General features: G+C 36.1%; 1 protein-coding gene across 1 annotated transcript in view; it reads right to left on the bottom strand.

The window, feature by feature from the left end:
* The window catches only part of LOC108744150 (frizzled-4-like), an 81745-nt gene that overhangs the window by 16190 nt on the left and 49122 nt on the right, over positions 1 to 16433 (bottom strand). The window contains exon 3 of the mRNA XM_018479776.1: positions 9598 to 9764. Within this exon, the coding sequence (XP_018335278.1) occupies positions 9598 to 9764 (167 nt within the window). The remainder of the gene's footprint in view (positions 1 to 9597; positions 9765 to 16433) is intronic.

The following is a 16433-nucleotide window of genomic DNA, read 5'->3' on the forward strand; positions in this document are numbered from 1 at the left end:
TATTTTGCTCGTTATCAATGTTATACCTAGATATGTATGTTACATATTATGCATCTGCGTCTACTCTGATGTGAGATTCAGATGTTTTTGTCGATTTAAATTAACAATTAAATTGAAATCCATCGAAATAATAGTTTTTAGAGGTATTTTCATATGCGATGTATCACAAAAACGGCAACAAGTAGATACTGCTGATCATGATAGGGGTACACCTATGCTTTGTAGTGTTTAATTATTTATTCTGAATATATCTACAATAATCTAAAATTGTTGTAAGGTTATTTACGATCAAATTGTGTTTCCTTAATGCTTTCTTTATTTTTAATACGTGCAAAATCTGAATGAGTTGTTTTTAAAAAAAAAAATCCACACTCAAGTTATAATTATTTTAATGGACGGCTGGACCCGTTCAACAAACATATGCATGTGTATTGTACGTATTCGTGTACGTGTGCAGGATATATTACAACGTCTGTTAGTTTCACGTCCAGTGCTTCGAACCGTCGATTTTACGAGGCAGTCTTGTTACATCTTGTTAGGCAAATGATGTTTCTTAACACCACGGTCCGAGTTCCATCGAACTCGGAGCCTTCGATATGGAAGAACCGAAGACCCGTGCAATATAATTTACCAGGTGTGGACGAACGGTTTCAAATAAAATACATGCACGTCCTTATCATTATAAACAATTATCGTAAAAAATGTGGTAGATACCTTACGTTAACACTTCATCAAATGGAAGTCGGAAGTCAGAAGTCAGAAGAAGAAGAAATAAGAAGTAACAAAATTAAGTCATCATCATTAGATCGTCAGTCCTGAGACTGTTTGGACACACACCTCCATTTTTTCCAATCCTGAGCTAATCTTCGCAGTTTCCTAAAACTAGAATATCCCATATCCTTATCTATTTGTAAACACTAATCTAATCTAGGTCTACTTCTAGTTCTCTTAACTCCTGTTTCTGACTAGACCTTCATACCTGAGAAGGTGTCCTACTAACCTATCTCGACTATTTCTTATTGACTTCCATACAGTTCTCTGTTCTCCTACTCTTTCGAATACTTCTTCATTTCTAATCTTCTCTATCCACAATGTCCCCATCATTTACCTGTAACACTACATTTCGAACGCTTCTAGCCTTCTCATTTCCGTCGCGCCCACCGCTCATGTTTTGCACCCATGCAGCGTCTCGCACCAAATATACACTTTTAACAATCTTTTTCAAATTTCTAAATTAACCGTTCGCGAGTATAAAAGTGATTTCTTTTTATTGAAAGCGACTCCACCCTACGCTACCCTTTGCTTTATATCCCTACTACTCCTTCCGTTCTGACTTATCTGACTTCCTATTTTTTCTTTACTTTTTCTTCCGATTTTAAAAATAATACTATACAAAGAATAGTATATTCATCATATATTCTCAAAACACGCTGTATAATTCTATTTCTTCAGGTCGGTTGAGTTTTAACTATTCTACTTATTTACCAATTAATCAGATCAAAACCTTAATTAATGTATTGCACGATGGCAATTATCTCACTAATTGAATGAAATAATTAAATTCATACTTATCCTTTATAGCGTCAATTTTCATATTAAGTCTGACCTCAAACTAGTAAGTTTATTAAATTATTTGCTTTATTAAGATACGTAATTATAGTTGTAAGTATTATTACATTGATGAGACTGCTAAAAAAATTTACATTAGGTACCTTCTGTTGCGAAATCTTCTTAAAATCGGCCAAAATTAATATAAAACGAATTGTTTACAAATTATTAAACATTGTACATTGTAGAAAATACGACAAATGGCGTGGTGAGCGCCATCTGTAGTGCGATGCTACATTTTAGGATTACGTATGCTCCAGCAAGGTCCACTTAAAAATATGGATATCTACTTGCTGAAACGAATCCCGGCGTAGCTCACCTCAACGTGATAGGCACGTTACCATAATCGTATAAAATAATTCGAAGTTGTCTGTATTCTGTCGAAACTGCCAGACGCGGATCGCGATTTCGATCTTTTTGGATCTCATCAGCGCGTCGCAATCGCGATCCGCGTCTGGCAGTTTCGACAGAATATAGACCACTTGGAATTATTTTATTGTACATTGTGAATGATCTAAAAACTAAAACCACGTGTACATGTAGTGGCATGGCATACACGCCCACGAATTGAACGGGCAAAAGACCAGGGATGGCGAATTATGTGTAAAAAAAAATAAAACAATAAACAAAGACATTTTCAAGTCGAATTGTGATTTCATCTGAAAGCATTAAACTTCTGCCTTCTATAGTTGAACTAAATACAGAAGATAGTTGCGAGGTTTAGTGTAGTGTAGTTTAGAGTCCAGATTGTATTAATTATACAGTACAAAAACTGATCCAGCTAATTACTTAAACGCGTGTCAACATCTTTGAAGAATCCTAAATACTGTAGATATGGCTCCTAGCACAGCCCTCCAATTAAATCACAAAAATTTACCAAAACCACGTCGCGTATCAATATCGCATTGCAAATATTTCTGTGAATATCTGCGTCTAACTGCTCAGCCAAGGGATAATTTTCGATAAGTACTTCCCAGAAAAAAGAACTCCGGAGTACTATCGTCCAACCACGATTACTCTACCGGATAGAGCCGTAAAAGCCACGAGTTCTGTTAGAAGTTTTTTAAAAAGATTATATTTTTAATGCTTTTATTGAACTTATTTAATTTGATACATTATAAGTATGCTGTGCTTCAAAATGGAGGATTTAAACTATTTTTCGAAGAAACATAAGATGTCTTCTTAAGTTAGACACTGAATTTTAGTGTATTATTTAGTTTAGTATGCTAAAAAAAGTAGGGATGAGTTACAGAGATAGAAAAGTGATACTTAGTTTGTAAATAGACCAACAGATGGTTATAGAACTGGGACTGCAACGAAGAGAAGTAAATATTAGGGATGGAGTCAGACAGGGATGCACACTGTCACCGCTACTTTTTAATCTATACATCGAAGACGCGATCAACATCATTAAAGACAGCACAACTGTAGGAATAGATATACAGGGGCAAAAGATTAGTATGCTTAGATTTGGAGGTGGAACAGCACTATTAGTATTTAGCAAGGAAGAGTTAGAGATAGCTTTAAATAAAATGGAAGCGGTATTGTCAAAACAGAAAATAAACAAAAGTAAAACAAAATTTCTGGTAAAGAAAGAAAATGTAGGGAAAGAGCAAATATAAAGATGGGAAACGAAAAGTTAGAAGAAGTGGCCAATTTTAGGTATCTAGGAAGTCAGATAAGTTAGGACGGAAAGAGTAAATCAGAGGATAGAGCAATAAAATAAAAATAAAAAGGAGTTACGCGAACGGTTGATTTAGAAAAAGGTTGTTAAAGGTGTATGTTTGGATTGCAGTACGGCTGCGAAACATGGACGTGGACCTAGATTAGACTACTGTTTCCAAATAGTTAAGGATGTGGGTAGTTCTAGTTTTAGAGAAATGCGAAGATTAGCTCAGGATAGGGAAGACTGGAGGTGCCTGTCCAATCAGTCTTAGAATTAATGACTTAGTTTAGTTCCACATAATTCCATTTATCTTGTAGAAATAATGCAATCTCGTGAACCTTGACCTTAGGTAGCTCATAACTCCCCCTGTTGATATCTACATACATTTACACCTTTTAAAAACAATGTTAGCAACTGCACATGGTCGGCAGCAGAATCAATGATTTTGCAATGTAGGTACAATATGAATGTAATAAGGTCCGCCTCTCGTACATGTGAAGGTCCATGAGATTTTGAACTAGCTCTACCCGTAAATGATCTCCTAAAGATAGATAAATAATTCATTTGGTATGTTCACTCGTACATGTGAAGGTCCATGAGATTTTGAACTAGCTCTACCCGTAAATGATCTCCTAAAGATAGATAAATAATTCATTTGGTATGTTCACATCTGTTTGGAAACGGTACGTGTGCTGCAATACAGACAGGCAGACGGCATGACAAAAATCAAAGAAAGCAGAACGCTCTTTAAGAATGAGCTTCTGCTAGTGGAAAAACTAACTGACGACGCGCTTAATGACATATATACGCATCCAAACAGACCGTTTTCAATTAAATGCAATTTGTGTTCATCTTGTAACTACAAGCATTTTACGCTACAACTGAATACTGAACACACGTTGTCGCAATTTGTAAAGCAGAATCTATTACACTAACCTGACGTTGTAATGCGATATTTGTATGCTTTTAAGGGTAATTCGAAATAAAGCAAGACATACGAGGGCGGTTCAATAAGTACCCGTGTTAGACACCTTTGTTTTTAAAATTTGTTTTTTTATTTTTCAACATAGTCCCCTTTTAGAAAGATACACTTCTCCCAACAACCTTGCCATTTTTTTACCCCTCCAAAAAATAAGATTTGTTGAACTCTCCAAAATCCCCCCTGTCTCGGCAATGACTTTCTCGTTTGAGCTAAATTTCTTTCTCGCTAGTCATTTCTTCATAGTAGGGAACAAGATGAAGTGTTGAAAACGCACCTTCTTTTTCGGCAAATGCGTCCGTGTCTCCCTCAATTTTTTGTCGAAGCGGTCCAATAACTCACTGTAGTATTGTCCAGTGATCGTTATTCCTTTTCCCAAAAAAATCCGTAAAATGATTTCCTCGGTAACAACGTTTGCCAGGCTTCCTGGTCGCTCCCATCAAAAACGGATCTTTGCCCACGTTTAAATTCGTTGAAGCAATATCTAACTGTCATCGTAGATGGCAAAATGTCTGCATAAACAGTATCCATCTTTGTTTTCATCTCCTCGCATTTTCTCCCATCCAAAAACAAAAAGCGAATTACCGAACGATACTGCTCTTGTTCTATCTTAGCGAAAATAACAAAACACATCTCAGTCGAATGGCTGCCAAATCCAAACTAACCTATCAATCAGTCTGAAATTCGTTTTGGCGTGGTTTGATAGATGGCAGCACACGATGATAACACCAATTTCCGTCAGGAACGTCCTCTGTCTTCAAACAGGGGAATTTATTGAACCGCCCTCGTAAATAAACAAGTACAAAACTTGACACGTTGTTCAAAATTATTAGGGATATAACCCATGTATAAAAAAATAAGCGTCAGTCAATAACTTTTACATTTAAAGGATTTCTTTAACTGTCAAGGAGGAATAAAAAAAGTAAAAACAATTCAGGTAAATCTATTAAAATAAATAAGTAAATACAATCTCTACTCTGGAGTTGAGGTTTAATCTTCCACGCGGTAGAGTTATTTCTTTTTTTTTTTGCAGGCGGTCATAAATGAACATTATTATCTGCACTGAACTCTGCTTACAAGAACAACTATTTTATCAATTATACATATAAATACAGAATGCACCTGTAATCTGACTTCACGAAGATACTGTACAAAATAGCCCCTGCTTAGCTAAGTGGTGAAGTATCGGCAGGAGGTGGATGTTTGGACATGACTAGGGAGTCAACGTCAACCATAGATACGAGGGTGCGCTTTTAATTTCCAGGAATGGGTAGGTGGGTCAATTATGAGGGTACTTACTCGAGTCTTTACGAATTAAGCAACTCATTATTAGTACACATAAATACCAAGTTTTAGCGTAATTAGGTCAGTAGTTTTTGAACTATCGTGGACGAAACAAGTCAATCGGGAACAAATTGTGAAATGTGGAGTACCGCGCTGTTATGAAGTTCCTTACCAAGCAAGAAAAACCAGTTCAAACCATACTGGAAGAGATGTCATCCGTTTACGGGGACTCTTGCCCAGGTAAAACCATAGTTTACAAGTGACATGCCCTCTTTAGGCAAGGCAGGGACTCACTTGAAGACAACCCACGGTTAGGCCGGCCGATTGAGCTGACCATTTCGGAAATCATTCAAAAAGTCGAAAAATTAATACTGGAAGATGCCCAGCTTAAGAAGAAACAGTTCGCAGAAATGGTAGGAGTATCAGATACAACAATTTTCAAAATTCTTTTTGGACTTCTGTAGGGAAGATAAAGATGAAGTATTGATTCGAATTATTACTGTGGGCACAAAACTTGGGTTCATCATTAAGCCGAGTACAAACAGGACACTATGCAGTGGCATAAAAAAGGCACTCCACCACCCAAGAAGTTTAAGATGTCACAGTCGGCTGGGAAAATCATGGCTACTATCTTTTGGGACTCAGAAGGGATCCTGTTGATCGATTATAAAAATAAAGATGTCTCCATAAGTATACTATGCTTCAATTCTAAAGCGGCTAGGAGAAACAGTCAACGAAAAACGAAGAAAAAAATGACCAAAATACGTAACTTAATTGAGAGATCGGAAAAATGTATAAGGGTAGCAGGTGAAAATATTGAAAAGGAAAAATAAATTAGTACTTTTAGCCCCCATTCCGGGAACTTAAAAACGTCCCCTTCGTATATGAAGAATAAAAAGTCTCATTATAGCCGAGAAGAAGGTTTGAAGACTCTCAGGACACGATGAATGGTGCTCATATAGTGGTGCCTAGATGCTATTGGCTGCGTCTCTACGTGAGTTGATCGTCAGCAAGAATATTTTTTTAAGATAAGCAGATAGAGTTTCAGAGATTTTCCATGTTTTACACTATAGTGTATTAATTAATAAATTCAGCATGATCCAAATGCACAGGCCTCATTTCAAATTTTGTCTCACGTTTGAAGCGACTTCCACGTTCCTTCAAAGTTACTCAACTCACAATTAGTAAAAGAAACGTGGTAAATATTCCGTAGGTACAAAAAACGGTTTCAAGCACGTTCGGAACTCGCTCGTCGACTCCATGTGCAACCTTGCATCCTTCGGACAAGTGGGACAGTGGATCCCCAAACGCAACTGCTTCGTCCGGATGGAGTCATTACTACTGCGTTACGAGAGGACGAAAGAATGTCATGGCGCTGAGGACGAGACGCCTCGTTTCTTCATTCTTTATATTCGTGTCGACGGATGAATTCCAGTTGTTAATCTGAACGTTAATGATGACCGATGACGCAAGAAGGAAATCGCGAGGATGCCACGTTCCTTCGACGTTGTGATACAATTTGAAACACCTGTGATAAGTTATAGCGGCCCATCAGGAAATGAGTTGATTATTATGTTCACACCTAAGAGTCAATTTCGACGGCAGAAATATTTGAGACAAACGAGTTATTGAAATGAAAGAACTACAATAATACTAACAAAATAATTCGAAGTGGTCTGTATTCTGTCGATACTGCCAGACGCGGATCGCGATTTCGATCTTTTTGGATCTCATCAGCGCGTCGCAGGCAGCTCCGACAGAACACAGACCAACCATTACCTGCTGTCTTAACAGCGCGTTTTAGAAAATACCACAAATGGCGTGGTGAGCGCCATCTGTAGTACGATGCTACATTTGAGGACTAAGTATGCTCCAACAAGGTCCATTTAAAAATATGGATATCTACTTGCTGAAGGTCCTAAATGGACCTTGTTGGAGCATACGTAATCCTCAAATGTAGCATCGTACTACAGATGGCGCTCACCACGCCATTTGTAGTATTTTTTAAAATAATACCGAATACCATGAATGATTCTCATTTCTTGAGACCATAGGCTTTCACAGTCGAAATCCATTGTAAGATTTGGACTGATAGGTGGTGGTAGAAATGAAAAATTAGGTCCATACGCTTGACCTGCAACTTTTTTTTTTTTTTTATGTTTTCGTGGAAGAGGGGAAATCTTCAGAAGACACCCAGCCGTCCGTACGACTGGACCTGCAACTGCGGCTAACATCTTCAATAGAAACTGCATTGATAACGTTAGCAAAATGTGGACAGCAAATGTATAGACCTAATCGTTCATTTTGCCCATGTATATCGGCCCAAATTTGCATTCTACCATGAGGGTAGTATTACACAGTATCCGTAAATTCTTAATTAGATCATTGGTACAAAGTTGGTGCATCTAAATTAATTATTTAAAACTGTAAACTAAGTCAATTAGCAACCGTTTAAAAAGCGGAATCAATTACTAAGATGTAGGGTGGTGAAGCGGCTTACCGTGTTCACTCACCCTGTGATAGTTCCCTACCGTTTCTACGTTCCTCAATTATCTAATAAAGTAGGGTAAGAATTCGTTGCTGTATAACATGGTGGAGTAGTTATATCTCAAAATAAACATATGAATTCGCTTCTTTATGACCTAGTCCTAAAAAAAATGGATATTGGGCAAACTTTTCGGGCGACTAATGACTACACTACTGTAGGTGTTTTTCTTTATCTCAGGTTTTGTTTTGGCTTAGCAGTAGTCTGTGATGATAATGTTATTCGCAATTTGGACGCAAAAAGCATTAAACCCATTGAAATACTTCAAAAATTGATTAAACAGTACGAAGAAAAGGAGAGTCTTGTATGGATGTCGCAAACATATACAGTCAAAACCGTTTACTACGACATCGTTTAGAACAACATACCGGTTATATTGACCAAAATCGTAGGTCCCGGCTTAATTCTGTTAGACCGCCCTATAAAAAACACTGGTTTTTACGACATTGCTTATTACGACATATCTCTTTGAGCGACTACATTTAACTGATATTTTCGGAAAATTATATCTGTTAGAACGACCAGCTGTATTGTAAACATTTGAATAGATAACAGTATCCACATCTGGTACAGTAAATGACCATCAAGATCGCAAAAGTAAACAAAAACGTATCGAAAATACTACAAATGGCGCAGTTAACGCCATCTGTAGCACGATGCTACATTTTAGGATTACGTATGCTCCAACAAGGTCCACTTACGTAAATAACTTGCTGAAAACGAATCCCGGCAGAGCCAACCTCAACGTGATATGCACGACAAATTATTTTAAAAGCATATCGAGTTTAAGGTCTATCGTAATTTTCAATATATCTTTTACTGAAGCTAAGGAGTTTATTGATGCAGATAACTCTATTGCAATTTGTGCACCAGCTACGGAAGGTGATATTGTACAAGAAGTTCAAGAGGAAAATGACGAACAGGAAGAGACTGAAGAACAATTTACAGTGCCAACTTTGAATGATGGTCTCAATACTGTCAGTGTATTACGAAAAATTGTTTTTTATTCTAATGAACAGTTTCATATGCAGGGAAATTATGATGATACATTAATTAAAATTAAACGTGAACTACAAAGTCTCTATGCACTTCAGAAGTGTTCCAAACAGACTAAAATTCCAGATTTTATTAATATAGAAAAATGATAATTATATGTACGTAACGTCTTTTTATAATACGTTTATGTAAAATAAATAAAATAAAATAGTTTTATTTTATATATGAATATATTAATCACACATTCAACAATAGGTATAACAACGTCACCGGCTATTACGACTATCGGTTTTTACGAGCAAATATGAGTAGTCCCTTCGGTGTCGTCATAACAGACTTTGACTGTACTTGGTATTAGATACGCAACTGATATAAGGATTCTGCCTTTCCTATATAGAAGACCAAATACCATTATTAAGTTTTAAGTTCATAACAATGTAGATGATGTCGTAATACACATACATTTAAATTTTCAAAAGAACCTACCTAACTAGAAGTCGAAATTGTTTTAGTACTAACCTGTTAACTCATCGGCATCAACTTCTCTTCGAACAAGAGCAGCTACGGTTTGTGCAGCGGGTAATCCCCAAGCTACAACGTGTAAAAACGTGCCCATAGATCTCAATTTCTCTGGTGTCCATGACAGCCCTGCTCTGGCAACCCACCAAGCGCAAAGACAAACCCACCTGCAACAACAACAAATATGTTCAATTAAAAAAAGTTAGTTTGACGTAGTTGTAGACAATTTGGATCAGGCCGATAGAAAGCCATTAAAAATTAATAAATGTCATTGTTAAGGTGATATTAATAAAAAAGGGCCAATTCATAATGTAATAATATTTTTATTATTTCATTATTAATAATATTATTAGTCATTTCGGTTATAATTAAGTTTTTTTAAGATAGGTTTTCTGTTAACAGTAATTAGTTTCTAAACTTTCCTTAAAAAAATCTAACCGTTGTAGGCGAAACGTTCGTTTGCTTTTTGACTAAATAAAAACCTTATTACCTAAAAAATTGACTCTGATTTCCATATTAAATGAATACGAGAGGGGATGAAATGGAAACTATTGGTAAAAATCTAAAAAAAGGTTTTTGAACCTATTATTTGATGCTTGTCGGCAAAAGAAAAACTCAAATCCAAAATCTCCACACGATCCCAACAGAGTTTAGCAGAGAATTTTATTGTTGAGAATAAATTATGGTTACAATTTTTGTTGTGATTTAATTAATAGTAGTGAAGGGTTTTTTATTTTAAAAACGCAATATACTTTATTATACGGTATACAAAACTACCACTAAAAATATACATGTTAGGGTTGTGCATTAAAGTGAATTAATTTTTTTATTTATTCTTACTACTAAAGATAACGTCATATTAATGAGAAAAAATTGTTGCTGCTATCACGCTCTCGCCGGGAAACGATCCCGAGACCCTGGCTTTAAGCACCTTCGTTCTACCACTAATCTACGAGAAGTAACAGCAGCATCAACGACAATTTTGCTTAACTACGAAGGTCACAGAATCGTAGAAATCAATATATAATCATTATTAACAATGAGAATTTTAAAAGAATTTTTGTAGGGTTTTCAATGCATTAAAAGGAAATAATTTTTCTCGATGTTTGGATTATGTTGGTCACGTTCTAATATTGCTTAAACCGATGAGTCAAAACCGAAAGTTTAAGTGATGTTATATTTTCTTTGGAATGGTTTATTTTTCCTTTATGAGCATTCTGTTTAATTTTAAAAATTAAAATGAAGTATCTGTTGTTAATAAACAAGATTAGGTTACACATAGTTTTTTGCAAACTGATACCCGAAAGTTTAGCTAAAAGTTTGAAAACCTGTTTATCGCAGTTTACAACCTTTATCTACACAAAACAATCCCTTTTATTGCTTACACGTTGTTAGTGTCATTATAAATCGATTTTATCAGTTTCGCTTTAATTCTTAGCACCTGATAAACGTTTATCTTTAATCTGGCGGCCTCTTTGATCTGATATTTGTATAGTTTTTATAACAAGACTTCATAGAAATTTCTCTTCGCTTGGTCGCCGAAACTCATTAAAATTTAAGCACAGTTAATTCAGGACACTCCAAAGCCATTAGCTAATTATCTGCTTTAGATGCAAATTTTTTTGAAAATAAATGACAAACGCTAATTCAGGTACTAAAATGACACAAATAAAATAAAACCGATAAAGCGCGACATCGTTTTAGAATGAGCTACCAAGAACTGACGATGACGACTTGAATAATTCAATTTAAGAAGATTTAGGTATTTCAGGATTCCAGGAAACCTATATTGGTCACATGGAATCAAAAAATTAAAAATGACCGCCTATTTTCAAGGCCATTTTACTTTTTAAAAGGTACATAACAGATGAGCTAGTTTAATACGATGTTCAGACATTAAAATTGAGATAAAATATATTTTTTCAATATCCAGTTAAACGTGATACTAACCATACCTAAAAAGAGAGGCATAGATAGATGCGAAGCATTTAGAACAATTAGCTTAACTTCCCGTGCGTTAAAAACCTTAACTAGAATTGTACAGAGGAGGATGGATAAAAGGGCGGAAGAACTTTCAGGGGAAGATCAATTTGGGTTTAGAAGAAATAGAGAAACGCGGGAGTCCATTCTCGCTTATCGGGTAACAATAGAGAAAACGATAGAAGAAACATAGGATTTGAATATTTAGAAAAAGCGTTTGACAATGTTAAAGAGAACAAGATGTTAAATATACTTAAAAATGTAGAGATGACTTACAGAGATAGAAGAGTGATACTTAGTTTGCACAAACAGCAACAAGCACTTGTAGAGCTGGAGCAGCAACGCAGAGAAGTAAATATTAAGACGGGAGTCAGACAGGGATTTTAATCTATACATCGAAGACACGATCACCATCATTAAAGAAAGTGCAACTATCGGGATAGATATACAGGGGCAAAAGTTTAGGATGCTTGGATTTGCAAATAGATATAGCAGTATTAGCATCTAGCAAGGAGGAGTTTGAGATAACTTTAAATAAACTGGAAGCGGTATTGACGAAACAGTATTGTATGAAAATAAATAGAAGTAAAACAAAATACTGGTATGCTAGGGAAGAGAAATAGCGAATATAATGATAAGACACAAAAAATTAGAAGTAACTATTTTAGGCATTTAGGGTGGATACCGTGGATAGAGGTTAGAAATGAAGAGGTATTAGAAAGAAAGGAGAACAAAGTACTCTATGGAAGTCAACAAGAAATAGACGGGATAGATTGGTAGGACTCCTTCTCAGGCATGCTCTGGTCAGAGGCATATGACAGCCAGAAACAGGAGCTAAGAGGAGTAGAGGTAGACCTAGATTAGATTACTATTCGCAAATAGTTAAGGATGTGGATCTAGTTTTAGGAAAAAGGGAAAATAAGCTCAAGATAGGAATGACTGAAGGTTGCGTTTCTATCCAGTCTTAAGACTGAAGACCTGACCTTATGATGATGAGTTTTAGTCTGTTTCAATATCATAATCGTTCAATTTAAGATGTGATGGTTTCTTTAAATAATTTTTGACTATGAATGTCAAAAAATAACGGATTCAGTCTCCAAAAAAGGACACAAAAATCCTGTTTCTTTTAACTTCTCGCTATAGAAGCTTAAGATACAATTTGGACCTTAACCTTACTTCTTTTACTAATATTACTTTTTGCCAATGTATTCCGCAAAAAAATCAATAGACTGGATGAACAGCGTCTTCGTAATCCAATAGTCATGCAAGTATCAACTTGTAATCATTATAAAAAATGGTAACAATTTCTGATGAATTTTTGTAGGCAAGTACATATAACCGCAAGAATTCCCAACGCGAAAGGTCGCGAATTATGTTTGCGTTAATTCGACAAGACGCCTGTGAAAATAAATGCCAACAAAACGAGCAAACTACCAATTCCAATCTGTGTTACGGCCAATGTTCCGTGCATTTTCAACGTGCTCGTTTTTTTCTTGCGCCACGTCTCGTTAAGGCTCTTCTCCTTCTACCGTCCAACAGTCCGAACACGAACAGAAGCATTTTACGTGCCGCAACTTTAACATGAGATCGAGTCCAATCTAGTTAACAACGAGGCAGGTAAAGCGTCGTGATGGTCCGACGATACTACCTTCCACCAGTGGCGGCTGACGTTTAAAACAACAGGGGCATTTAAATTGTTACCAGAAATTTCATTGGTATGATTGAAAAGACACATTTTTAATTCAGTTACAGGGTAGTTATGTGTTAATCGAATTATTGATGCTCGTTTCACAATTATAATATGTTTTAAATACGTGAATTATCCTGACAATTAAGATTGACTTCATTAAAAGTACAGTCTATTTCAATTTGTTAGAATTGTGACCTTGAAGAAATCTGCGCGAAGATAGAAAAAATACACACTAGGCGTGAGCAAGACAGAAATAGTTGGAACAAGCTTGAACGAGCAGAGCTCTCGATGGGCTGTCTTAGGAGATCGGCTAGAACTGTACAGTAGTAGACGAAAATATTTAGCAATTTCTTAAAACAAAAATGTATATAAATTAACAATAGAAAACAAAGCAAAAGTTTTATAAGTGTTTAGAATGTTAAGTTAATTCTCTTGTTATTATTTTTGGCTAAATATGTTTTTAAATAAAGCATATTCTTAAATTTTAACGAGGCAGTTTAAATAATTTTGCAAATGGTACTGTACACTTTTGTCTAGTTCTCGCTCGATGATCGGTGGAGAAATGAGCTCCGCAGATAAATTGGAATTATGCTACGGTGCATCCTAATAAAGGGAAGGGGCATATCTCAAACTTCTTGAAACGAACAATACTATTCATCATCATAAGGTCGTCAGTCCTAACACTGCTTGGACACGTACAACCCATATCCTTAACTATTTGCGAACAGTAATCTAATCTAAGTTTACGTGTGATCATAAAAATTTACGTAAAATATAACCTTCTGACAATACTACATCTTGACGTGATACGTGAAATCGTCTGTAAAAGCTACAGACTCAAAGAATGCATTTCGCATAATAGGATGTGTGACCCGATTGTTTCCAACATTTTTGTTAATTTTTGATTAGAAAAGCTGAAAATTTTAACAATCCCCCCATTACAATCCCCTTGTCTTTGTTTACCCACTGCGACCGCTGGAGGAAACTGTTCACATGCCGCCACTGAGTTCTATGGTTGTACACCTAACTCAGCCTCGTCCGTTCGTCTCTCTTTCGCTTTTTCTTCCTTTTCCACGTTGTTATGCCCTGACAACAATGGTGTACCGTGGCCATTATTATTACAGTGTTTTGTTTGTTTTACCGTCCCGAACAACTGAAATTTATCGAGTCATGCGCCGTCTTCTCCTGGCCACGTTGTATTCAAATGAGTCCTTTTGTTTCGACAACGCCGCGCATTTTTTTTACAACAAACGAGGACCATAAATCGAAGACGGCCCCGAACGAGAACCCATGTATCTTGATTTATGGACACGCGATATATTTTAGCCAACCAAGCAGGCACATGTACCAAATTGAAAACCAAGTCGGTCGATCTTAAGAAGCATATGAAATTCTTGATGTGGAAAATGATCTTTAATGCCCAATAAACAATTGATGAAAACAATTTTAGCAATTTTGGTTACTAAAAGGAGGTACTACTGTATCACAAAAGAGCATCACACTGAACTTCATATTGAAAACTACGAAAATAGATGATATAACTTTATCCTTTATCCTTAAGACAGACAGTGCACTAGACGCCTGGTTTTAGAATGGCAATTACAAAAGGAAAATAAAGTCACTAGGAACAAAATGCTCAAAACATTTATAAAAATGTATATTAGAAACTGGTTTTGGCAAACGCCAAAAATCTATCTTCACACAGGAACTATTCCATAAATGGTAACCCTAGTCATAAGTAAACTTCACATTTTCCACGGTTTCTTTCGACAACATTTTATTTTGGAAGATATTCTAATTGAGTATGACACCTTGAGTGCCAAAACGCGTCTTACGTCTCTATACGCTTTGTGCAATTTCGGGTGTATGTACCTATTATTAGTCACAGAAATGATTAAATTTAACATATTGTAGATGGTTTGCATTTTTGTCACCTCTCCCCCATGGGTCTTAATTAGTCCTAGTCCTTCCAGGAGGGAATTCAGCATAAGCGTGAATTTTATTCAAGATTATCGATTAGGCGTTTTATACTTAATCGCAGTTTAGCTGAATCTGTCCACTAAGCATACCTTCTATAATTGGAACGTTCAAAATTGGCATAGTCGCCAATAAAAGTGTTTCATTTACTCTCTTCTTTCAACTTACTGACTAAACTAAAGCGGTTGTGACATAACTCCTACTTTTACTCATGACAGATAGAAAAGATGAGTTGTCAGGTAGGAATTACAGCGGACACTAATAATGAAAATGATTAATAATAATTGTCAGCGGATCGCGCCTATGCTGTGCCGTATAAAAAAAAAAATTTTGGGTGTTTTATTCCCACCAACCAGTAATGCTGGTGGGCGGGCAGTCCCTCCGGACTACGCCGGAAGGTAGGGCGGTAGGCCCTCTTCAGCCTACTTTCAGGAATCGTGGGAATGGGTGGGTGATGGTTCGGGTGAGAAAGATGAGACGGACGAAATGAAGACAGAAGAGAGTGAAAGATTATCTGTGGAATATTACTGCCTCANTTTTGTCAGCGCTACTTCTGACGCGAGACGTTACGTAGGGTGACGAACAAAACAGCTGAACATTCTAATTGTTAAACGATCGCGTAATAGAGACCTTACGTCTGTTATAACTTTTGCAAGGAATAATCTTCTAATAAATAATAGTATATAAAACAATATAACTGTAGGGATGCATATACAGGGGCAAAATGTTAGTATGCTTAGATTGAATGTGGTGTTACCGGCGAATAATGAGGATACCGTGGATAGAGAAGGTTAAAAATGAAGAGGTACTAGAAAGAATAGATCACAGGACTCTATCGAAGTCAATAAGAAATAGGCGAAAGGTTGGTAGGACAACAATGATATCTAGAATCATTAAATAAATATTGTAATTAATATCTTATTTTTGATTAATTAAAGACACATTAATAGTAGTTGATTTTGAAAGAAAAGGGGGAAATTGATTTAACAATTTCTGTCTTCTTTTTTCTTTAACTGCTTCCTTTAACCGCATTCTCTCTCCAACTAATTGATCAACAGGATCCCTTCTGAGTTCCAAAAGACTGTCGCCATGATTTTCCCAGCCGACTGTGACACCTTAAACTTCTTGAGTGCTGGTGTGCCTTTTTTGTGACATACAGTTCTGTTTGGACTCAAGTTTATAATGATGA

The sequence above is a fragment of the Agrilus planipennis genome, unplaced genomic scaffold, assembly GCF_000699045.2.
Source record: "Agrilus planipennis isolate EAB-ADULT unplaced genomic scaffold, Apla_2.0 scaffold18, whole genome shotgun sequence".
Lineage (NCBI taxonomy): Eukaryota > Metazoa > Arthropoda > Insecta > Coleoptera > Buprestidae > Agrilus > Agrilus planipennis.